The sequence below is a fragment of the Telopea speciosissima genome, chromosome 4 (assembly GCF_018873765.1).
Source record: "Telopea speciosissima isolate NSW1024214 ecotype Mountain lineage chromosome 4, Tspe_v1, whole genome shotgun sequence".
Taxonomy (NCBI): Eukaryota; Viridiplantae; Streptophyta; class Magnoliopsida; order Proteales; family Proteaceae; genus Telopea; species Telopea speciosissima.
In genome coordinates this window covers 10,750,589-10,776,413 of record NC_057919.1, presented here as the reverse complement: position 1 = coordinate 10,776,413, position 25,825 = coordinate 10,750,589, and the positions used below count along the sequence as shown (strand labels likewise).

General features: G+C 39.9%; 2 protein-coding genes across 2 annotated transcripts; both read left to right on the top strand.

Moving 5' to 3' along the window:
- The first annotated feature begins 15,316 nt into the window (after positions 1-15,316).
- On the top strand, positions 15,317-16,927 carry LOC122660080 (E3 ubiquitin-protein ligase CIP8-like). Its single transcript, XM_043855252.1, has one exon. The coding sequence runs from the start codon at positions 15,384-15,386 to the stop codon at positions 16,458-16,460; it is 1,077 nt and encodes a 358-aa protein (XP_043711187.1). The 5' UTR covers positions 15,317-15,383; the 3' UTR covers positions 16,461-16,927.
- Positions 16,928-23,388: 6,461 nt separating this feature from the next.
- LOC122658869 (subtilisin-like protease SBT1.6) lies at positions 23,389-25,825 on the top strand. Its single transcript, XM_043854006.1, has one exon. It carries the CDS (start codon positions 23,404-23,406, stop codon positions 25,756-25,758), a length of 2,355 nt encoding a protein of 784 aa, XP_043709941.1. The 5' UTR covers positions 23,389-23,403; the 3' UTR covers positions 25,759-25,825.

Below are 25,825 nucleotides of genomic sequence, written 5' to 3'. Positions count from 1 at the left end.
TATCTCATCCCCAACCACACTAATATAGTAATTTCAATCCCATAATGATAAAAGGATAAGGGAAAGGGACCGCCATCCAGTCGCACAGCCCATGTTACCCCTGCACCTTGACACAAGGATTCGTGAAATGATCCTTGCATTTTTTCAGAATCTTGAAAATGATAAAAAAAAATACGATGATCATTTCACATGCCCCTATGTCAAGATGCAAGGGTGGCGTGTTTGACACAACAAGCTGGCATTATTTCTCCCCAAGAATAATATTGTCTTTTTCTCACCACCTTTTTAGAGAGATAAAGGTTCTTCCTTAATAGTCATCTTTGTTTTTTTTTGTCATCTCTTTTTTTCCCCTCCTTAGCCTTTCTTCACTTCTTCCACTCCAAGAACTAATGTAGTATGCCACTGATTTGTAATAATAATAAAACTTTGTTTAGCATGTTTATTAAGGCCCACAATCAAGTTTGGGGATACATTATCATGTGTATGTGGAGCCTTTGATTTTGTTTATTGTTGTTGGAACCGATCATTCAAAAGATTATTTAAGATTGGGAGAGGTTCTCTGAAAGGCACTGTGGCCCTTGTATTACCGTGAGGCCAATTGGAACATGCACAAAAACATCAATAGGATTGAGATTTTCACCTTTCATAGAAGTGAGGTGATTATTTTGCCACATAGGGGTCACAGTACCTTTTAGGGTTCTTTCCCCAAATAATTAAATCAATCAAATGGTAAATTTTAAAAACTAATAATAATAATAATCAGAGAAAGGAAAACCTACGGTTGAACATGGTACACCACATTGTTGAGATGAGGTAGCAAATTTTTTTTTCCAGTAATGATGAGATAGTAAATTTGTCAGAAGGTGTTTCCATTAATAAAATATTTAAGCACTCTTTCTGTTTAAAAATAAAATTGGGCAAGAGATCGATGCTTGGTCGTATAACCCCTACACTAGCATGGGGTCAATGAGAGTGTGTGCAAGGGCATCAACAGTAGGACGGTAATTTCACATGCTCTTATGTCTTGGGGTAGGAGCCATGTGGCCAAGCAGTGTTCTTTACCCATAAATGTATTAAGATTGCGAAGAGAAGGAAATTAACCTTAAAAGGCTTGTCCTCCTGATTATCACTAAAGAGTGTTTAACATTCATTAAAATTTCATTTTTACCCTCAGGAATGTCATAAATGGTTTTCAATAACAAAAGATAAAGGGACTATGACCAGTGACAAGTTTTAATTTCCATATTGCCTTACTTTGAAAATGAAAATAATGGTAATTTGAAAGTTAGGTTAGATAAAAAAAAAATTTCCAAAAAGGTGTCTTCATTTTTATTTCTTGTTTTCCATTTTGGAGGGCCACAAATCCTTAATCCTTCTATAGATACCTCATATTTGTCCACTTTGGAGGGTGTTTTATGGTGATGATGAACGTTTGTTATCGGCCCAAGAAAAGGTTCAGTTTTAAGATTTAGGAGATTCCGCACAATCTCGAGGATGTTGGAAATCATCCATGTAAAATAATCAGAATGCCCTTGAAGGGTAAACAGCTTTAAAATTTAGTAAACAAACCCTAAAATCCATCCAAATGTCCAAATAAAGTGATTTCTATACTTTAACTCATCATACTTAAATCTGATTTTAAAATAAGCTTATTTGTCCCCTAATTTGAAAAAGATTTCATTTTAACCATGTGAGACCCACAATAGAAATGATTTTTGTCGACCAGAACAGTCCCCAAATTTCATAGTTCATATCATATGAAAGTATTTGAAAATAATTTAAAATGATATTGGAATCACTTAATTTGGACTTTTGGAACCCAAGATATGAACTTTTGAAGTTTCAAAAAAATCTGATCAACCCCACTCGACGTTAAAGTTCATCCTGAAGATGTTGTGCGGAAGACATTAAACATTGAGTTCTAAGTTTTTTTAAAAAAATTTGACTCTTGATTTTTGTTAGATTTGCCGCCATAACACCCATGGGAGGGATCCATAGGGGCCCAAAATCTAGCCAAGCTCATTTTTCTTTTATCTCAAGGAAATCCAAGGGACGTGATTAACCACTAGTTCACCTTAAATTTCATTGGTTTGAGGATTTCATTATCTTTTCAACCATTGAACGGGAATCACTTGGTTCTAATCCAAAATCCAACGGTTTTGGGTGAGATTTGATCATCCACATAAATGATCAGAGGCCGAGAAAACCATCTAAATCTATACATAAACTCTTCCCCACATTTAAGAACATGTTTTGTGTTTCGTAGAGTGCAAGCACCCCCTACTACTGCAACTCGAGTACAAGGTTTTTAAAAGTGAAGTCAACTTCTTTTATGTTATAAAGATTCATTCTTTATCTACTTAGACATTGTATTTCTCCATTTGAATAATTTCCATGATTTCTTCATACATATTACATATGAGTTGTTCATCTTTAGTGGTTATGGTTTTCTTTTTCTTACTAATATTAGGATTAGGTCTTTTGTATCCATCCTCTTTCATTCATATTTTAATATTTTTAAATTAGTTATTTTTTTACACTTTGCCTCCATAGAATAGGTTCCTCTTCATCTTCATGCATGCTTTTGGTTGTTTCGGTGTTTTCCAGTAATCTACCTTCATTATGTTTTTGTTTTGTATTTTATTTTATTTTTTCCCCTTATTTCATTTAGACTTTTTAGGCTTAATTTAGCCATAGGGGTATTTTTCAATATTTTTAGCCTATTTTACCATACAGTTTTTATTTATTATTTTTATGACTTTCCTAATATTGGTAAATATGCTGACCTTGATTTCTTAGTTTATTTGTCTTTGTTCATCTTTTTAGGGTATTTTGATGTTTTCATAATTTCATGCTTTTTTAGGTGCTTTCATGTATATAGAGAGATTTAAATATTAAAAAAAAATGTTATTTTCGTTATTTTTCTAAGATTTGTGATTTCTCTGTTCATGTTCTGCTTTAATAATATTATATGGTCATGCATGATAGGCTATGTTACTTTTGTCAATCCATGCATTTAGTTAGAATTTTACTGTTTCTACCTTTTACTAATCTTTGTTTTGTTATGTAATGACACATCAGGTGTATGCCCTTCCTTTATTGTTAATTCATTTTATATTTATGTCTTATTTTATTTTGATAAATAGGAGGATCGATTTAATCGAGACAACCGATGTGGCAATGTGCCTAACATCTTCCTTGTTTTGCAACCTGACCTTTGATTTAATCGATTTCCTTTGGAGTCATGTACCAGTTTTCCATTGGATCCATGTTGAAATCATGTTTTATTTGTGAGTCTTAGACTTTAATCTAGGTGACGATTCTTTACCATTCTTTCTCTCTCACAAATAGATGAGATGATTCTTCATTGAAAACCAACTGCTGTTAGCACAAAAATACTCTCCAGTGCCAGTGAGTGCAGTGTGCATCGATGGATTGGAGCTGTTGTTAGAGCACGTGCCGAACGGCTCCATCCATCCCATGCGCATTGGAGAAGATCTAGACTCATCACCGTTATCACATTTTCCATTGGTCATTTTAGAATGACCTGTTTTTTTGGTGGGGGGGGGGGAGGAGAGCTGTATATTAAATATGAAAACAAGAAAAAGAACAAAATAATGGGAGGCCAACAATAACGACTTTCGCTATACACACAAAAGGATTCTTTGTTTACATTTCAGTCGAGCATATTGACACCCCTTGCAATCCCTAACTATATAGGCTTGGATATCAGAGGGCAAGGAATCAAAAGTATATTCCTCACGGGCAATGGAAGCTTGCAACTTAGATAGGTGATCTGCCACTTGATTAGACTCCTTGTAAATATGCTTAAGAACGACCCATTTGAATTTGGCTAGCTGTCTTGTAATCCAATCACCAGCAGGAACTGCCTTGGCCCCTTTGATATAATCAATAGCACTCCATGAATCGGAACAGATATGCACATTTCATTAGATGACTCTTTTAATTAAATCCTCCACATTGCAAATATGTAGTCCATATTGAGTTGAAAAGCAGCTAACATTGATTAGTCAATGTTGACCTTGGCTCTACTTAATTGGTAGAGTGTTTGCTTTTACTCTCAGAACTGAATATTTTTAAAAGAGAATCATGATCTAAGAAAGATGGATTGAGATATTCGTTAAGGGGAGAAAGGTCCGAGTTACACAAGGCAGAGATGTAAACAGATGGTCAAAAATCTGAATTCGATCCGCATCCAAATCTATTTAGAGGTATCCGTATTCGATCAGAAAATATCCGGCTTCGATCACATTTGATCTACTTACATCCCTATATGTCTTGTCACTCACTCTCTCCTCCTTGACAATCTCTAATGCAATTGCAAAATAATCACCTTACCCCTGCCCGAACACCTTGCCTGATAATGAGTAAGCTAGGCAGTCATTTTGTGTCATGTTGTGTCTGTACGGCAGGAGACCCCAATCCTAGAATAAAATACCCAAGATGAGATTAAAATTCAGTCTGAACTGAGATGATAGGAAAGGGAAAACTCATACTCATGGATTCGAAAGTGGGGAACGTTGCTTCTATGTCAGTGACCAGAAGGCAGAAAGACGCGCTAATAAGTAATAACGACTGGCTTGACCGGATCCGCAAGTACACGTGATTCTCACGCATAGCCATAGCAACAGCCACAGCCACAGCCACAGCCACTGCCACAGTGCCACAGCATAGCCTGGCCCCATTTGGAATTCTTACAATTGTGCCGTCCACAAAATGAGAACCAAAATACTAAGTACTAATAAGCACTAAGCCCTATGATCAGTCAGTCAACTAACCTTGGGGGGCCCAACGGGAAACCCAAGTACAGCCACGTCTACAACACTTGGAACATGTGCACGACACGTGTTTGCATGAGTGGATATCAGCAACCTACGGTACGACGGGACACATACATGGAACAATTATGGACTACGGATGTACCTTAGACCTTCCCAAGAACAGTATTAAAAAGGGCAAAACTAAGACCTTAAATCAGGATCAGTATGAATGGATGGTGAGCAGAGTGAGCAGATAGTCGTCCATTGAGATTCTTGTGTTCGACTTCCACCTGTCCTTCACCACTCTTTTTAATCTTTACCATTCACCATCGAAACTTTACAAACATTTTCCCTTCCTTCGATGATTTCGATCTTGCAAAGATTAAGAACCCCCAACACCCGACATTTCCCTAGAAGCCACATTTAATTACAGCTTTAGAAGCTGATCCATCAGTCTGTCCCGTTCGTTATAGACTGCGATTTCGGCTTCTACGCTTTGCTTTACTAACACTTCAAGGAAAGGTAGGGACTTCCCCTCCCTACCTTACCAGTCACCCCCTAGCTTCCCTCCTTTTTTAGCTTTAAGGAAAGGAAAACCTTTTCGCCTCCACCTGATTCCCAAATATAAAAAGAAAGAAAGAGAAATAGAGAGACAGAGAGGGAGAGAGATGGGGATCTCTGACACAGTTTTTGCGAATCTGACGAGTCTTTACTTGGTGGCGATTGTGGGAATCAAAGCGTACGGTGTGACATCGGGTAGAAATTTCACCGGAGGATTTGTGTTGATAACATCGACGATCGTTGTGGGGGTCGTTCTGGCAGGGACACTGACTTGGGATGTATCGAGGAAGGTCACGGCCACACATGCCTTGTATCGGGATCGAACGGTTGAGAAGTGCCGAGGGGGAATCTGTTGGCACGGTGTTGCAGTGCGATCGCCCATGTCTCAGGTCTGCTTTCACCTCGCTCACCAGACGCTCTCTGCTCCTCTGTAGATGAAAAGAGAAAAACTGCCTACTTTAGAAGAGATAGATAAAGAGTTAGAAGGGAAAATACTAAGACAGATTCCTTGGCTTCTCTTCAAGCTCAGAAGAAACAAAAAATGAAAATTTCCTTTGCTTCTCCGCTGTGGATAACCGCCATATCTGTGTCAGTCCCGCTAGGTCGATCGCCCGCCCGCCCGCAACCCAAGGCCTACGGCGTTGCAATTTTATGCGATTATTATATTGGGAAATTAGGGAAATGAGAGAGAGAGAGAGAGAGAGAGAGATAGGAATATAGTAAATTAAACACTGAAACACGGTAAACTGTTGTACAGAATATGGAGAATTAAAGGCGTAGTAATGTGTCTGAAATCTAAATCCTACTAATCTGATCTGGTGTAACTATACTCTTGCTTCAATCTTTGACTTTGTCAAGTTTTTTTTTTTTTTTTTATTTTTTATTGCCATCCTTTCTTTCTTTATTTTTTTCATGTCATAATTATCTACCTTAATGATGTTCGATTATTATTATTATAACCGCAGCAAACATGTATACTTCAATGGAAATGTGGAATGAATCATGAAGCATTAATTAATTAGTTAACGGTTAGATTATCGACGGGGCTAAGAGAATGCGTTCCTTTTCCCTCTTGGGCTCCATTTTGGCCCCCTTTGTGTGTCCTTAACCTTGACTCCTATTTGGGTCTCTGGTATGATTGCTAATTGGTCCTTTCATCAAAATTTTCATGGCTGGGTTTCTTTCTCTTTCTTTTTTTTTTTTCATTTTGTACTTGTATTCCTGATGATTTTGATTATAAATCTTTCTTCTTTTTAAATGAAACAACCATATACAGTAGAAGAGTTTGAATCTAGAATAGAATTTAAAGAGATCCAATAGTGCTTAGGGTAGCACTGTAGCAGTAGGCGCGCATGAACATATTCAGGGATTCATAGCAATACAAATGGATTAAATTAGGGGGGTTCCACTCCCAATCAACAAATGAAGGGACTGCATGGAAAGTGTAAGTTGAAGATATTTCTATCTCTCTCACTCTCTTTAATTTGTCAAAATTTCAGAATAGAGAGCTTTTACTTTTGTTAGTGCGTGGATAATCACACATTCCAACCCCTCTTTGTTACTCTGTAGTTTAGTTTCTCCGAATTTCTACTCAAAAAAAACAAAAAATTTAGTTTCTCCCAAATAATTAAAAGAGCGAGAGGAAGAGAGAGAGCATGACTTTATGAGATATAATGGATGGATCAGATGACTCTGAACGGTCGGTGAGATGGTACCATAGAATTGGGTCATCTCTCCCTACTTCCCTACCTAGTATTGATGTGATGAACCATCTTCCATTGGTGGACTTCGAGACAGCCTTTGTGTGACCACTTAAAACAATCATTGCGATATCTTATTCTTAAGTTTGGGAGATGGAAAATATTTTCCATACATATGGGCGTGAGGAAAAGCGCAGATAAATATAAGCAAAGAATTCTCTGAGGGGGAGTGCAGCACTTGTGTGTGTAAAGGCCCAATGAAAACATGCCCAAACGCATCAAAAGGTGAGATTTCCATCTTTCATTAGGGTGAGGTGGTTATTTCAACCCACTATGTTAGGGGGGGATTTAACCTATTGCTTTGGTTGATGAGTTCTCGAGTTGCTCTGACACCAACAGGTTCAATACAACCACAAAAGAACAATTCAATCTTATAAATGGGGTTGATTACATGGATCATTGTTCTCAGATCAGTTCCATTTGAAGTCATACTTGATATAAGGTTTAAACTATGCATGAATTTTCTTATCATTTTTCCTAGAGTCATTTTAGAACTGCCATTAACTCTTATTAAAAAAACAATATGCCAATATTATGGAGACATTAATCTACCAATTATCAGAGTTTAATTAGAAAATAAGTTTTTCCTCAATACATTTGTTATCACCATTTTGAACTTAATTTTACAAGATTAATATTAATAAGTAGAATCAGGTATCCAAAAAGATGATTGTGCTAGCTAATTCAAAGAATGCTCAATCTTAGGACTAACAATGGGTTAAATCACATATACAAGAAACAGAAAAATACTCAATTTAATTCGACTCAATTAAGCATTTTTGTTGCCCCACCCCCCCCCCCCCCCCCAAAAAAAAAAAGAAAAAAGAAAAGCATATTTAGGTCTAATAGGTTGTGTTTTCTCATTTTACCATGTTTAAAAGTATGTTTGAGGCAACCTAAAGCTATTCATATCCATTTTCACCATTTTTCCCAATAAATTTTTGGTCTACTTCTTGATATTTTAGCTCCTATAATCAGCATCACACCATTCATCTTTAAAGGTACCTCAAAAGTCCCCACACATCAAACGTTTCTCCTTGTATTTTTGTATTGACAAGAATGTTTTCATTTCTTATTGTCTCTTCTATTTTTTTCACTCATTTATCTTATTTACACCTTATTTTGTTGTCTATTTGTCACTTAACAGTCAATTCCATACAATACTTTTAGGGCTCATGTTCTCTGTGCCATAGTGCAGGCCGTGCCCAAACACATGGACCTGCCACTTAGGGGGCAGGATGGTCATTGCAGCACCTCCATGTGTCTGGGCACAGTCTGTGCCCCCAGCACAGAGAACATTCTCCCAACATTATATCTCCTCTCATATAAATTTTTTTCTGAGTTTTAGGCAGGACATGCAATCACATACCATTATAAAAGCACATCTCCGCTTCCCCAACCCTTTCTAATCATACGAGTTACGTATCATGTTATTTCTCCTTTGTTTATGGTGAAGACTAAATAAGAGAAACTATCATTTTGAGGCATCTCTCTACTATCTATGTTTTTTGGCCCGACATATTTTAAAACCTCTTTACTTTCTATAATTCCAAGGTCGCATTCACTTCTTTCATTTTTGCAATTAAATCCATATCATTATCAAACAACATACATCATAAAATAAGGGATTTTCTTATTGACATCCCTTAAAGTGTCATATAATTTGTTATCTTACTTTTTAACTTTTTTATTGTTACGTACTTTTTTTTCCCCAATGAGGGTAAATATTATAAATTTAAAAATTACTCAAAATATATGCAAGAAAATAACAATTTGTTATATGACATATCGATAAGTCACTTTCAAAATATTTTTGAAAATTCATTTATATGTTTGACTTAAAAATCTTTTGAGAATAAGACAAGATGCGATTAAGAAAGGATATCATTTCAAAATACAGCTATAGTGGTGTCATTTGGACAGTCCCAAATTTGTCAACTTGTTTGTCTTTCCACCACATGGTTCCTAATCACGGATCGGATCGGTCAAAATTGGCAAGATCGGATTGGTTTCAGCCATGACCGAACCTCAATACTCTTTTAATAAATCTTGGGTAAATTACACATCACCCCTTGATTTTTGAAAAAAACTCAAATCACCCCCTCTATAGTAACAATGTTACTTGTTAGTTATTAGTGTGAAAAAATTATTTTACCCTTGTACTAAAACATTAGAATTAAATTTACAATATTATCCTTCAAAATCTATGTTTGGATGTCAAGGGTAGTTTAGGAATTTAAATTTATTCAACTAGCTGACATCATCACTTAACAGCATAAAACTAACAATAGGAACTAATTTGTCATATTGGGGTCTAAACTAAGGGGTGATTTGAGTTTTTTAAAAAATCAGGGGGTGATCTGAGTTTTGTTTGAAAAGTAAGAGGTGATATGTAATTTACCCATAAATCTTTATTGAACCCATCAATTCAAACAAGAAATGACTCAAGGTGTGGCAGAGTATTTCTGGTGTTCTACCTTACTTCGGCAGTTAGTGTTTATTCACATTCGTAATGGAGTTTCTACTAATGATCGGAGTGATCCCTGATTACAAACACTGTTCAGGTTTCTGTGTGCCTTCGTCTTGTAATAGATCTCCTTTTGTGCATAAGTTATGGATCTTATTTCTTTTATTGAATGGAATACTTGGATTGACGACTAAAGTCTTGGTGAGTGAGTCAATTATTGGGTTTTGCTTTAATATAATTATGGAGTGCTCGTTGGATGTTTTTTAGTTGCATTGGTTTTTTTGTTGTGTTTGCTATAAACCCCTATTTTATATGGATTCATCATAACCAAATTTATACAAAGGCTTTAAACTCAACCCTTATGCTATTTTTGTAAATGTCTCGAAGTGAATAAAAAATTTGGAGTTCAAATCTTTTAATCAATTCTGATTGTGCGAATGTCCCTTGTTACATTGACATTACTAATTCCATTTTTACATCTGTCTTTTTTCTAAAGCAATTTTATCTTTGCATCTTTTGGGCATGGATTGGCACGTTATGAAATGGAGGCAGAAACCAAAAGTCTCTTTCAAGGGATGGAAGCATGTAGGAGGTTGGGAATCAAATTTATAGAAGTTTGGATAGGTCTAAGAGGTTGACACCTCTGGTTCCAAAGGGGAATGGTATGGTTTGGCAATGGGAGTCCTTTGAAGGATTTTTAAAGATTCAACTGGGTTGTTTAACCTCAGCTCTTTTAAACTTATGTGTTCTAACTATGAATTTTGGGTTTGCTCGCTTTTTAGCACATAAAGCCAAAGTTGAGAAGTGGGGTTTTAGGGTGGATAAGGACATTTTTTATTTTATGTTAATTTATTTTTCTGTCTTCACTATAGGGAAAAAAAAATTGAATCTTTAATTTTTTTTATTTTTTTTTGATGAAGCAAAGTGTAATCACACAAACCACACACCAATAGATTAAATCTTTAATTTGAGCCATATTGATATCGTTTTTTTTTTTCTTTCTAAAAGAAAGCCATGTGGATAGTTGTTATTAGATAGAGGATTTTTCATGCCAAATTTCAAACCCTCCTCAGGCACTTCCTAAATTTAGTAAAATAAAAAGTTTTACATCAGCCATGGTGATGAAATCAACACACAAAGATGTCGACCTTCAATTGTAGGCAGATTTACACCTAATCATTTAGTGATGGGGCAATTCCCCCCCCCCCTCCCCCCTTTACAATATTCATGGTTTTAGGTATTGGGATTGAATTGGTTGTGGTATCTGCCACCGATACCTGATTTATACTACACCAGTGGTATCGGAACAAGGGAGGGTAGAATGGTTAAAAAAAAAAATTCTATATCGATATTTTTAGGCAGCAAAACTGTCTGATCCACTCGATCCATATCAATATCGATATTAGCGGCACTAGAACACTGACAACATTCGTAGTCTCTCTTTCTCTTTCTCTCTCTCTCTCTTATAACAACAACAAAAAACTCAGCCTTTTCCCAACTTAACGAGGTTGACTATATGGATCGAAACAAAACAAAAAGTTGAAAAAGGAAAACTACTATCTAACAAGAGAAAAAAAGGAATGAAGAGACAAGAAGAGGAGTGGAAAAATAAGATGAAAATTGGAAAATGATAAAAGAAATATAAAAGATGAAAATCACACCCCAACTCTCTCTCTCTCTCTTATAGAAGGATGGAAATTCACCTTTGTAATGTTTACCTGATTTCAATCCCAAACCCATCCATTTGATAATTGGTCTGGTTCGACTGATCCCGAAGGGACGTATAGACAGAAACCCCTTAACTCAGCTCGGCTAATGTACAATTCGATAGTTGCCACTTGCCACCTCAGGCATTTGAAAACCTGATTGGGCTAAAGGCAACAATGAATGTGAATTCGGATCCAATCCATCCGGGTCATTGTAGACATGGACATCTCCATTTGAATAGAAGTGGTGTACTTTTAAAACACACTAGCGTGGGACGTGCATGGTATTAAAAATTGGAATCAGATCGTCGAGTTTGGTCGAATCGAATTAGAATCGGGTGGATCCGATTCCCTAATCCGCACTCTCTCTCTTAAAACAATGGGACCTGCCAGAATCGGAACTGGTGGAAACCAATTCGGTTCCCGATTCAACTCCCTCAGAACAATGGCGACGTGGGTCTGAGATCCTCATCTGGTTGGAGGAGGAGCAAGGTTACACCTTTATGTGGGGAATTAAAAATATAATACATCTTACTCTATGTTTGATTACAATGACAGCGAAGGGAATGTTTGAATTTCTTGTATAATATATTTTACTTCTTAGAGAAAGGTCTGTATTTTCCTTGCAATCAAACACAAAATGGTCCTATAAAATACATTTTAATTCTTAGAAAACTATCTTCATTGCCCTTATAATCAAACATAAAAAGGGATATTTTCTGTAAAATATATTTTATTTTTCTAGGAAATATCTGCATTTTCCTTGCAATCAAACAGATTCTTGTCTGAAAAAAAATAACCTCTCAATAATAATAATATGGAAAAAGAACCTGATCACATGAATCGTTATCCCCTCCAATTCCTCACATGGGGTGGAAATGACGATCCTACCCCTGCCCGAAAACACTGCCCAAAGTGGGGTCCACTCCCCCTATTAGAGGAATTGGAGGTGCCCGCGAATTGGAGGTGATAATTATTCTGATCACATGACCAACGTCGCTACTGCACCTATAAAGTATTTGACCCTGCCCCCATTGAAAGGAATAATTATCACCTCCAATTCCTCTAATAGGGGGCGGAAAGGACCATCCTACCCCCTAACCGAACACACTGCCCAAGGTGGGGTAGGATGGTCATCTCCACCCCCTATGTGAGAAATTGAAGGAATTGGAGGGGGCAGCAAATTGTAGGGGATAACGATTCCATTGAAGGGTAGAAATCCCACTCTGGTCGATGTTGCACGTGTGCTCTTATTGGCCATCGTGCATAACGGGCAAGAGATCTCTACTTGGTCATATGGTCTCTATACAAATGTCTCGGACAATAGGTGAGCACGCCTGGGCCTCTACCCAGGGGTAGAGGCGTCATCTCACGGTGCAAAGTGAGATGGCGTAGGAAACACAACCAAGTACAGGTCTTTTTTCCTATTCGGGCGTTTATTCAGGTTTATTTTCCTAGACAAATGCCACGCAATCACTGGCCCTTGAACCGTATGATGTTTCTAACTGAGTCCGGATCCTCTCTAGCGTCATTGAAGAGGATTCCTCTCCAATAACGCTGTCCTAAGGCCACGTTCCATATCCACTCATGCTGATTTAACTCCATTTTTCTCATTCTTTTGTCTTATTTGCCATTTTTCTTTTTCCTCTCCCTCTTTTATGGGAATTGAAAAGGAAATAGGTAATTAAATCTAGAATCTAATCTCAAATCTCTCTCTCTCTCTCTCTCTCTCTCTCACACATACCTTATGCAAAACAATCCTGCAACTTAGTTCATGGGTTGAGCTATTATCGCATTGTGAGGTATCGGTATCATATCGTTCGTATTGGGGCAATATGTAACGATTTTGGTTGTGGCCGATCTTGATATTGTGTCAATATTGTATCGGTGATACGTTACGGACAAGGGGTATGATAGGTTAGGAGATCTCTCTCATCAATTGGGACTTAATGTGGGCACGAGGAACAAGCTGTGGCCACAAAGGCCAGGCGTGAGCTGGGTAAGTTCAACGAAGGCGAGGCCGGGTGGACGACTCATTAAGCGCATGCGGGTGGACGAAGTTCGCGCCATTACCAGGGATCGCTACGTTGACGCCCAAGTATTAGCGACCCAGCTCGTGCCAAGGACGGATGACCTCAATACTTCGCCCAGCTGATCCATAACTTGCCATAAACCAACGTGGCCCGAGATTATCGCCTATATTGCGCTTAATAAGTCGCGAGGGAAGTCAGGGGATAAACGTTATCCCTAAAATCACTCCAAAACTCACCCACTCCACTCCAAGAACTCTGCATTCCTATTAGGGCACGATTCCACCCACCATCCTCACTCATCGCCTATAAATAACTGAGTAAATTCCTTCCACGAGTATCTGAATTCAATTATTCTCATCTGTTGCTAAGGATTCTGACTTAAGCATCAGAGTGGAACCGTCGATACAGCCCGGTCCTCTCTGCTAACTCTATCTTGCAGGAACAGAGCGCAACAGGGTAAAATAGTCAAATATCTTTTTTCAAAAGGAAATCAGGGGTAATTTTGTTAGATACGACCAATCCTTGTCGATATCGTAGCGGTATCATATTGGTTTTGCAAGTAACCGATACCTGATCCAATACCATGCAGTAAAACCATGGGTTCTAGTGATCGATTACGGTCTCTACCGATCCAGATCGGTTAGGTTCACCCTTGTTTCCTTAAAAAAAAAATAGATTTTTTAATTTAATTTAAAATTTTACCCTTGTATGTACTGGTCCACCGAGATTGGATCGACAAGGAATCGGTATTGGTCTCAATCAATACTGATGCGAATCGACCGATCCGATACTGATTCTTCAAATTATGATCTTGATATTGTGTCGATATTGGATTAGTGAAATGGTACAAACAAAGGGTATGGTAGGAAAAACTTTATTTTTTTTAAAAAAAAATCAAAGGGTAAACTTATCCGATACAATCGATCAGTGTCGATGCTATATCGATATCGTATTGATTTTATAGGTGATCGATACCCAATCCAATTCAAGTGACCAATACCCGATTCGACATTGGTAACCACTTTAATAATTTAATTTTCTCACCATCCTTATGCAAGACCAATTCGATAATTGTTCATCAGAACCAATGTGAATTGCAGGATTGTTTCACATAAGGAGAGAGAGAGAAAGAGATTTAGATTTTTAGATTTGAGATAAGATTCTCAACTTAAGAGAGAGAAAGATTAGATTTTGGATTTAATTACCTCCTTTTCATCCTCAATCACGTTTTATGGATTCCTTAAAAAGAGGGAGAGAGAAAAAGAAAATAGAAAAAAGAGGAAACAGAGTTAAGTGTCCGTGATGAAACGGAGTTGGAGAGTAGGAGAACTAGGGATGTAAACGGATCGGATTCGGCTCGGATAGTGCTATATCCGCATCCGCATCCGATTAGCTTTCGGACGGATTCGGATAGTGCTAAATGGATACGGACACGGATACGGATCGGATATTTTATCCGTTTACATGTAAATATAACTTTTCGGATAGCTATAGCCTATCCGTATCCGTATCCGTTTAGCTTTCGAACGGATTCGGATAGTGCTAAATGGATACGGACACGAATTCGGAAACGGATTTCGGCTATTCATTTACATCCCTAAGGAGAACGTTATTGGGAAGGAATCCTCTTGAATGACGCTGGAGAGCATCGGGGTCGTTCCTAACGATTACCGCTTGTCGTCTCTTTCCACATCAGTATAGATCAAATTCCGTTGACTGCAAAGTCAAGTAGCTCGTGAAATTTCCTGTCACATTACATCACGGTAACGTACATATTCCGCTTGGAGAATGAAATTAAACAACACGTGGCGAGCAAGGGATGGAGCTGGACAGTTTTGAAAGTACGAAAGCAACCATGTTTGCCATCGTCTCAGAGTAGGAGGATGAAACTCTTGTCCTCTCTTGTGTGATGATTCAGTTACACAATATCCTATTCCTATATATATAATAAGTATATTGTCAGAGGAGGGTAAGAACTGCCGCTTTTCTCTCCAGTCGTCTTCTTGTTCGATTCTGCCAAACTCTCCGTTCAATCCTGGTGAGGGGATTTCTTGGCCCTTTCTCCACAAGAAGTCATGGCCGGAACCTCACCTCAGCCAACCGTATCGGAGCCGCCGCAGCAGCAGCAGCAACCGTCACAATACTGGTGTCACCACTGCGAAAAGCTAGTCTCCGTCGAAACCCTAGCCAACATAACCGACTTGATCTGCTGTGAGTGCAAGAATGGCTTCGTAGAGTCCATCGACGCCTCCGCCCCTCCAGCCTCGCCTCCTACACCCCTTACCAATCTTCAGACCCTACAGCCCTCATTCAGCCAACAATTTGTCCAAGTCTTACGGTTAATTGCTCAGTCAACTCGTGACGAAGACGCTCCTCCTCCTGCTCAGCTTCCCGATTCTACCTCAGATCCACCTGCGCCGTCCGAAGGTGATGATTTTCTCCGGATTGAGCTTGATGGATGGGACAACGACGATGACGACGATGAAGATGAGCTCGAATTCGGTAACATCGATGCAGATCGATCTGACGATGAGATTGGGGAAGAGGAAGACGATCGTGATCGAGAGGACAATGAAGGGGATCGGCGTCGAAGGCGTCGGGACATCCTTAGGCTCCGCATCAGGGATTTTGCCTCTCGTGCTACAAGCGGACGGAACAGGAACCGGAACCGGATCCTGGACTGGTCCGAGATCCTGATGGGGTTGGAAGACAACTCGATCGAATTGCGCATGGAGATGCCTGAATCGGATGGTTATATAGGGAATCCAGAGGATTATGTGGATGCTGCGGGATACGAGGTGTTGTTGCAGAACCTGGCGGAGAGCGACGGAGGAACGAGGAGAGGGGCCCCACCTGCTGCGAGATCGGCAGTTTCCGCGTTGAAGACGGTGGAAATCATGCCGGAGGAGGAGGTTTTAGTTTGCGCGATTTGTAAAGAATCCGTGCCAGTGGGTGAGACAGCGAGGAAATTGCCGTGTGGGCATGGTTACCATGGGGACTGCATTGTGCCGTGGTTAGATTCGAGGAATTCTTGCCCTGTCTGCAGGTTTGAACTTCCAACGGACGATCCTGAGTATGAAGAGGAAAGAAAGAAGAGATCGACGGCCACTACTGCAGTTGGACCATCAGATTCCGGTAGCAATAATCAATAATACCGACTCTGATTAATGGACACGGTATGTTCGCGAGAACTCCGGTTCTTCTTCTTTTCTATTTCCCCCCTCTTATCCCTGTAGTTATTGTTGTTAACTAAGACACGTGGATGGAAGGAGAAATACCGATATGTTTGCCTCCCTCTCTTTCTCATCATTGATTGTAAATATCTCCCCTTAAGTTTCAATTTGCATGGTTGGTGTTAATTCTCCAAGGAAGAACCATCTCAGAAACTTCTCTTCTTTTTCTCTGGCTATTTTCTTTCTTTTGTGGTGCCTTTTTGTTTCTCGACGTTGTGATGCCTTTGGGGTTTGGAGCTGAGGAGTGCAATAAATCTTCAAATAAAGAGCACTTCCTCGCCCAATTATCTTGTATTACTTTTCAAGTCATTGGAATCTCTATAGTACATAGGATATTTGAAGTTGTAAACAGTGATAGTTCAAAACAATTCAAGATTTTTACTGAAGTAGAGGATGTATCATTAAGCACAACATGGGGTTATGGGGTCGGCATTTGCCGTCATCTGTTTCTCTGCATCGCTCAGTTCGAGCACGCTGATGTCACGGGGGCGGTGATTAGTTAGGTTATTATATAAAATACCAGGGATGATTGAGGTAGGTTCGTCTAGATGGGAATCTGGATTATAATATGGATTGGATTTCTATTCCATTACTTATTCGGGGTTAGAAAAGCTTGTCTAGGTCGTTTGGTTAGTAAAGTAAAGGGAAACTCTTCTCTGTAAGAAGTAAAGTGGGTTAGCGGTTGGTTCAGATGATGGAGATGCAGACTGGTTTTCGACTTGTTTCTACCAGACATCTACCTTGCAGACTACATCCATTCCTCAGCCCAGATTTGATGATAGAAACACCCGATTTCCATACCATATATGGCAGGATTGGATCTTTTAGAATATATCTCGATTGATTTGAATGGTTCTATTTTACTTTATGTTATTGAATCAATGTTTTATCAATTCCTCATTTGAATTGGAGAATTGAGAGTAAAGACAGTTTAGAGATTTCGATGGATCGAAGTCTATATAATTTACTCTCTTACGTCTTTTTATTTTGTTAATTTTGGTTGTCTTAGAGTTGAACAAGAGAAGAAAACCAAAATAACAAAAAGTGTCATTTGGATTACATACAGAAGGTACTGATAAGTCCTGTTCTTGGGCAGTGATGGATACACTCACAAAAGGTTGGCTTTTCTGTAGAAAGAACTGTGTACACTTTTTAGAGGTCAGGGTAAACATTAGTTAGTTTTACTTTCATCAAATGAGTAGTAGTTTTACAGCATTCATGTTCCAAATCCTTATGAAGGCGACATAGAACAGAAGAAATCTTTCTTCTAGTAGGTTTTCTTGGTATTGTGGTTGCAAAAATTAATTCCAGATAACACTGGGAAAACCATGTTTTTAATTTTTTGGTCGAAGATATAATGTAAACTATCCATTTGCTTATTCATTTTCCATACTAAAAACTAGTCATGTTAACTTGCTGCAAACACAATATAATCCAAAATGATGCAATTGATGAGATTAACAACTATTTTACCATATTTGTGCCAATTCATAAGATCCTGTGCTCATCCTGGTTAAAAAGGTTGCAGAAAAAATATCCATTTGTCATACCAAAAACACAAACAATACCTTACATATCCATATGCTATCACTATAGATAATTCCACATCTAAAATATATCTCCGCACACATCCATTTGCAATCTTCATAAATCACATCCTGAAACTACTTCTATCATCTGTTCTGAAAAACATAACATTGTCTATTTCCATGAATCCACCTATAACCATTTTTGTTCTCAGAATCATCCAGCCTCTCCAAAAGAACTGGCGCTGAAAGCTGAATCACAATCTTCCATCTTCATTAACTTATAACATAAAGAAAACCATCAAATATTTCAAAATGAGGAAAATATTAATAAAAAGAAAATAAAGGCATATGTTGCAAAACCTTAATCGAACAAGAATATAGGATTAGAAACTAATCTGACATGCTAAAGGTGTCTCCTTGCTGATTCCTAGACTCATAAGGTTTTCAACTAGCTTTAAGATTTGTACATAGATACAATTGGAACAATTAGAATAAAAGAATAACAGATTTAAAATTTCTTCTACATAGATAAGTTACCAATAGACATACCTAATGCAGCTATAACGGTTTTTTGGGTTTTTTTTTTTTTGTTTGGGGGGGGGGGGGGGTTTGTAAAAACAACCAAAACTAAAACTTTGACACCCCCCGCCGCCCAAAAAAAAAAAAAAAAAGAAGAAAAAAAGATAAAACTTAAACAAGAAACAGATGCAACTAGAATGAAATATTCAGACTTCGAATTTCGTTGTTGTTTGGAGAAATGGTAAACTAGATTCTACCATTCACTTCTAGATAATTTGAAGAAAAAAAAAACATGAAAGCAAACACATTTAACTTATTAAGCAACAAGTACATGTGGCACAAAAACAAAACTTCGGACTGTTAAACCTTCTGATTAACAGATATTATCTACAGGTAACAAAGATACGTTACAACCCCATCCCAAACACACTTGAGAGGGGTGAACAAAACTTGACCACGCCATGAAACACTGAAATCTGAGAGAGAGAGAGAGAGAGGCAATCATCTTGAACAAAGACTGCCCCTTAAATGCAATTTATATGATCAGCATTATGATCCACTCTCAATTTGTCAGAACTCATTGTTATTTTCAGATGAACAGTAGCTCAGAGCCTTGGACACTAAACTTAACTAGTAACCTCAAAGCTCAGGCAACTGAGGAATCCGGATTGTAGATCCGCACTGAAAGTCCAAAACGTTAAGATCATCTAACTAGTTGACAGTGGGAAGGGGGTTGGGCTGGGGATGGTGGTGCATTGCCCTTTCAAGAATTGGTTTCATTGATCAGTACTACAACCACTCTGGTTGGTTCATGAATTGAGTTCCACAATTCCAGACTAACCAGTGGAATTTATTGTCTGAAACTATACCAGTTGGACCATTCTAACAACCACACTTGAAGCTATGACATGCCTGTAAGTGGAAAGCATTGGGCTAAAGATGCAGAGAGAAAATTGCATATAAAGATACTAGAATCCCAAATTTATGTGCTTTTGATCTATGAATTATTATTGTGCTATCACAATACCAACTCTAGAAATAGATTCTACTCTGTTTACCGCGGTGTTATAGCACCTTAACTATAAGTACGTACGTTGAAGGAGTGAAGCATTTTGTAGGGACTGGGAAGACCTGTTTCATTATCCGTGAAACCATTTTAGCAAATGTTAAGTTCTGGCAGAAGAGTAAAATGCGGAAATGCCAGGGCAAGTTTGCAGCGAAATAAGCAGAACATGTAATAGTAAGGAAACTGAATACTCCATCAGGAGAATGTTTGTCAATCAATCCACTCAGAGTGTACTTATTAGTGATGCATTGAAAGTCCTCAATCAACAAATCTAAACAAGACCACCATTTAATGCTAAATTATCATCTTCAAGAACCATTTAGGCACATGATAACTTCTGAGATAAATAGAAATGGTTGCACCAGGTTATACCAGAACAAGTCTCATTGAGGAAGTTGGTTTCACAGGTGCCCTGTTGTTCAAGAATTTATAAGAGGAACTACTTGGTGGGATAATATAGAGGCTAGTGGCTAGTATAAACCAATGACTAAAGAGCATCACCTAAATCATAAAAAGCTGATGGAAATTATATATCTGCTTTAGTCATAGTTTTTGTTTCCTTTGTTTCATAAATCTTTATTCAAATTAAATGGGCAGAACAATGCATGAAAAACTTAAGTACCACATAGCGAGAGCAAATAGGGAAACAGGAAAAAAGGAAGGGGTATTTGAAGATCTCAATGGATAGGAAAGAGGTGCGATGCTCTTCCAGTGCGTATCAAAAAACAATTACAGTAGAAATTAATATTAAATTGTTAAACTCAAAAATTTCTGCCAACCTTGTTGCACTGGTTGTCAAGTTCTGTTGCATCAATTAAACAAGTGCATACCTAAAAAAAGAGGTCTCAGCGTATGAGGCAGGCTCTGGGAGGGGCAAATGTACAAAGCCTTGCCCCCACTTTGTGGAGAGGTTTTTTTCATTTTTCGAACCTTCAACTTGATGGTTGCAATAGCACAGTTTAACCATTGCACCGAGGCGTTTTTTTTGTGGTAAATATATCTTTATTGATGAACTCATGAAGGACATGTGGTAGGGGAGAGAACAGTCTCCCTAAGCTACAGAGTGGAAATCCGCCAGGTTGTCTAACACGGTGTAGACAAGGCCTTCCTACCTAGGGAATCTCGGCAATAGAGTCTGCCTCCCTAGGGATGTAGTGGAAATTACAAGATATGAAAAAAAATGCAAGCTGTTTGATGTCCGTTGGGATGGGATACAAATCTAGAGGGAATGACTGGTGCTGCTCATTGAAACTGTCTATCACCACCTTAGCGTCTGATTCCACTATGAGATGCTCAAATCCATAAGAGATAGCTTCAAGAAGCCCATTCCAAACCACCAGCGTCTCACCAAGAAGAATGCTCTCAAAAGCACAAGAAAATAGCCAGAACCGGGTCACCATTCGAATTTCTAACGATGAAGCCAAAACAGCTCAACTTTTTTTTCTGCTGCCATGCTGCGTCAGAATTTAGCTTTAGGACTAAATGAGGGGGTTGAGAGTTGAGACCATGTTGCTGGTATGTTCTGAGAAAACCGAATGCTATTGTCAACGCTATTCTGAGCTGTAATGAAGACCACTCATTAATCCACCTTGGGATGGTGTAGGTTGGGTCTTGAGAAACCATAAAAGAAAGGGGAGATCCAAACAACACCGTTTTAGCAAAGAGGTAGTGAATTATAATGTGGTCGATGGACTCGGATGAAGCTCCACACCTAGAGCACTCTTGATCGATAGGGACTTTCTGGCAGCAAAGATCTTCCGTTGTGGCTAGGCCATCCACACACGACCTCCAAAGAAAGTCACAAACTCTAGGAGGAACCGAACATTTTCAAATGGACTTCCACATTGTAGGAGTTTCCGCCCAACGGCCTAGGGAAGATGAGGAAGGTCTCGCTGATACATATGCTGATATGCATCTCTTGAATTATTAAGCATGTGAGAGGCAGATTTAACAGAGAAAATACCATTTGCGCCAAGGCTCGCCCAGTAGCTTTGATGATCCAACTTGGCATCAAAACAAAATGCAGTAGAGATGAATTAGAGTTGCGTCTTTCTACATGGCATGAGATAGATGATTTCCCTTAAAGGAGTTAGAAAAAAGAATCATACCTTAACAACAGCTGCCTAGTGCCATTGGTGAGCTGGGGTGCGGCTTCATGCCCATGCTCACCATGAAGTCTTGAGTTCGAGTCACCTACCTATTCCCCCCCCCCCCCCCTTCTAAATAAGCGATTTTCTCGTATATAGGAACAATAAAATCATCCTAATGTGTCAATTTCTAGCTAGGATTTTGATTGGTTTAGGTTTCGGACAGGTTAAGTCTGGGATTTTATCAGTTTCCTCTTATCCACGTTTTTTTTTTTGGATTTGGTTCACTTTCTGGTTTCATTTGGGCCATCGGTTGGTTCAATCGATTCAATTTTTATCAGTCTCCAAAAAGCCCAATCCAAAACCACCCGATAAGGTACGGTTTTGTTTGGTCAGTTCCGATTGGTTTTTTACCAGATTGGGTTGGATTTTGAACAGCCCTACTCATCCTACAAGAAACAGGAAAAGAGCTAGAAAGGTCCTTCAGTTGATAATAAGAACTATGGGTATAACAGAGATGAGTTGATAGTTTGGGGCTTGGGTTGGCCAAGTGTGCTTGAGAACAGCTTATAATTTTTCGGGCTCAGGCCTGGCCATGCAAGGTAATTGGGCTGCTGCCATTGCTGGGCTAGTTGGGCGTGATTGATGTTATGTAATAGTAATACTGATCCAATACTCCAATGAGAAAAACATGGGCCCACTGATAGAGATTGTTGACCACGCTTCACCATGTTCTCGTTCTGTACGGGATTAGAAACTGAACAATAAAGACAAAATAATATGGGCTATATATATATATAGATCTTGGGCCCCTGATGGTCTTTCAATGAAGTTTACGTTTGGGTTTGGCTTTGGTCTTCGAGGAAGAGGAAAGACAGAAAAGTAAAGACCATAATAAAAGAACTGGGACCCTTCTTCACTTATAATCCCAATTTTGTTATCATAAACACAATTATGGAAGTGGGGAGGGGGGGTCTACGGTCTACCTTCAATCCCTGTTTCATGATATGATTCGTAGTTGGTTTAATTGGTTCGATTCGATTTAATCTAATCAGTTTTATCTAACCAAACCCCTTTTCCTTTCAAAATATAAAGCATTAATAAAGCTCCCGCGACTTAAGGGCTGGGCTGGGCTGGGCTTGACTGACTCATCAGTCACTTAAACCCCACCTCCCAACTACTACTACCACCAAAACTTTCCACATAAGAAAAATGATGTAGTGAAGACAGTGTACACAGTGCTTGCAAATCATTCTATTTTGATGGTGAATAATGTGTCCTCAGATGCCTATCCAACTGTCAAAGATAGCTAGACCGCACCTGCCATCGTTCGTTCTCAATCACCATGACTCCTCTGTGGAGTGTGGACTGTAAAGACAATAATCATCGAAAAAGTTATTAAAGTCCATCTCTCTCTCTCTCTCTCTCTCTCTCTCTCTCTCTCTCAGTTATTTTAGGTCTGAGCCTGATCTGATCACCCTGGGCCTGAGGTTCCCTGAATGACAGGGAATGACACTACTGAGTACTCTAATAAATAATTAATGGAACTTTATAGTTAATAATTTAAAGTGAAGGATTTACTATAAATTTAGACTCACCAGCACTCCCCAGTTCACTTCACACTTCACACTCACTACTTCGAAGTTCTAAACCCTACTCTCATGGCCGTCCCCATAGTTATCTGCAAATCTTTGCTTCTTCTTCTTCTCTTCTTTCTGTCGTTCTTCAGTCTTCCTCTTCAAACCTTATCAAATTCGAATTTTGATCAGACAACCATCAAAACTTTTATCTTTCGCGTCGACCAGGACTCCAAGCCTTCCATCTTCCCCTCTCACTACCACTGGTACAGTTCTGCCTTCGCCGACCCAGTTCAAATCCTTCACGTTTATGATACGGTCTTTCACGGTTTCTCTGCCACTCTAACATCCGACCATGCAGCTTCCCTGCTTAAAAACCCCTCTGTTCTCGCTGTCTTCGAAGATCGTCGTCGGCAGCTCCACACCACTCGTTCTCCTCAATTCCTCGGCCTCCGAAACCAGCAAGGCCTCTGGTCTGGATCCGACTACGGCTCCGATGTAATAATCGGCCTTCTTGACACCGGAATTTGGCCTGAGCGTCGGAGTTTCTCCGATCGCAATCTCGGCCCTGTTCCAACTCGGTGGAAGGGTATCTGCGAGTCTGGAGTTCAGTTCACTGCTGCTCACTGTAATCGGAAGCTTATCGGGGCTAGGTTTTTCGCCAGAGGCCATGAAGCGGCTGTGAGAATGAATGGAGCTAGCGAAGTCAAGTTGGCTAACGCCACTGTTGAGTACCGATCGGCTAGGGACGCAGATGGCCATGGAACACATACAGCTTCCACAGCTGCAGGTCGTTACGTATTCCAGGCAAGCATGGCCGGCTACGCTTCTGGGATTGCCAAAGGTGTCGCTCCAAAAGCCAGGTTAGCAGTCTACAAAGTGTGCTGGAAGGGCTCTGGATGCTTCGACTCTGATATTCTCGCTGCATTCGATCGTGCTGTGGCGGACGGGGTAGACGTCATTTCCATCTCCATCGGTGGAGGTGATGGTATTTCCGCTCCTTATTATCTCGATCCAATTGCCATTGGGGCTTATGGTGCCGTTTCGAAAGGGGTATTCGTGTCTTCCTCCGCCGGTAACGATGGGCCCAACGTTATGTCTGCAACTAACCTTGCACCATGGCTTACTACCGTTGGAGCTGGAACAATCGATCGTAATTTCCCGGCCGATATAATTCTTGGTGATGGACGGAAGCTTGTAGGTGTATCTCTCTACTCTGGTGAACCACTGAACGGTAAAATGTTCCCGCTGGTTTACCCCGGCAAATCGGGAATACTTTCCACTTCACTCTGTATGGAGGATTCTCTCGATCCAAAACTCGTCAGAGGCAAGATCGTAATCTGTGATCGGGGGAGTAATCCCCGAGTCGCAAAGGGTTTGGTCGTCAAAAAAGCAGGTGGCGTTGGAATGATCCTCGCCAATGGAGCCTCGAATGGCGAAGGTCTTGTGGGCGATGCTCACCTCATCCCTGCCTGTGCAGTGGGCGCCAATGAAGGTGACGCACTCAAAGCTTACGTTTCATCTTCTTCTGTTCCGACGGTCACCATCGTCTTCCGCGGCACCGTCATTGGCGTGAAACCGGCACCGGTGGTGGCCTCCTTCTCCGGTCGAGGGCCCAATGGTTTGGACCCAGAGATCCTCAAACCAGACCTGATTGCCCCTGGTGTCAACATTCTGGCGGCCTGGACCGACGCTGTAGGACCTACCGGCTTAGATTCCGATACTCGGAAAAGTGAATTCAACATTCTCTCAGGCACATCCATGGCTTGCCCCCATGTGAGCGGGGCCGCTGCCTTACTCAAATCGGCCCACCTGGATTGGAGCCCTGCTGCTATTCGGTCGGCGATGATGACTACAGCGAGCGTCGTCGACAATCGTCTTCAAACCATGATCGATGAATCCACTGGTAAGTCATCGACGCCTTACGATTTCGGATCTGGCCTTCTTAACCTCGATCGAGCAATGGACCCTGGACTCGTATACGACATAACCAACGATGACTACGTGAGCTTCTTGTGCTCTATCGGTTACGGGCCAAAAACGATCCAGATAATCACAAAAACACCTGCTAGGTGTCCGGCGAGGAAACCGTCGCCGGGGAATCTGAACTACCCGTCTATCACGGCGTTATTTGATGCTTCGGCGCGTGGGGTCTCGAGCAAGACAGTGATTCGGACAGTGACGAATGTCGGGCCGGGGAACTCGGTTTACAGAGTAAAGTTGGAAGCCATACCGAGAGGGGTTTCGGTGACCGTGAAGCCGTCGACGCTGGTATTCTCGGAGACGGTGAAGAAGCGCAGCTTCGCTGTGACGGTATCGGCCGACACTCGGAATTTGGTATTGGATGACAGTGGTGCGGTTTTTGGGTCTCTATCTTGGTCTGACGGAACACATGTGGTTCGAAGCCCCATAGCGATCACGCAGGTGGAGATTTTGTGATCAGATTTCATGTAGTGGTTTGGTAGTTTGACCGTTAGATTCGGATCCTCGTGAGCAGTTGAGTTTA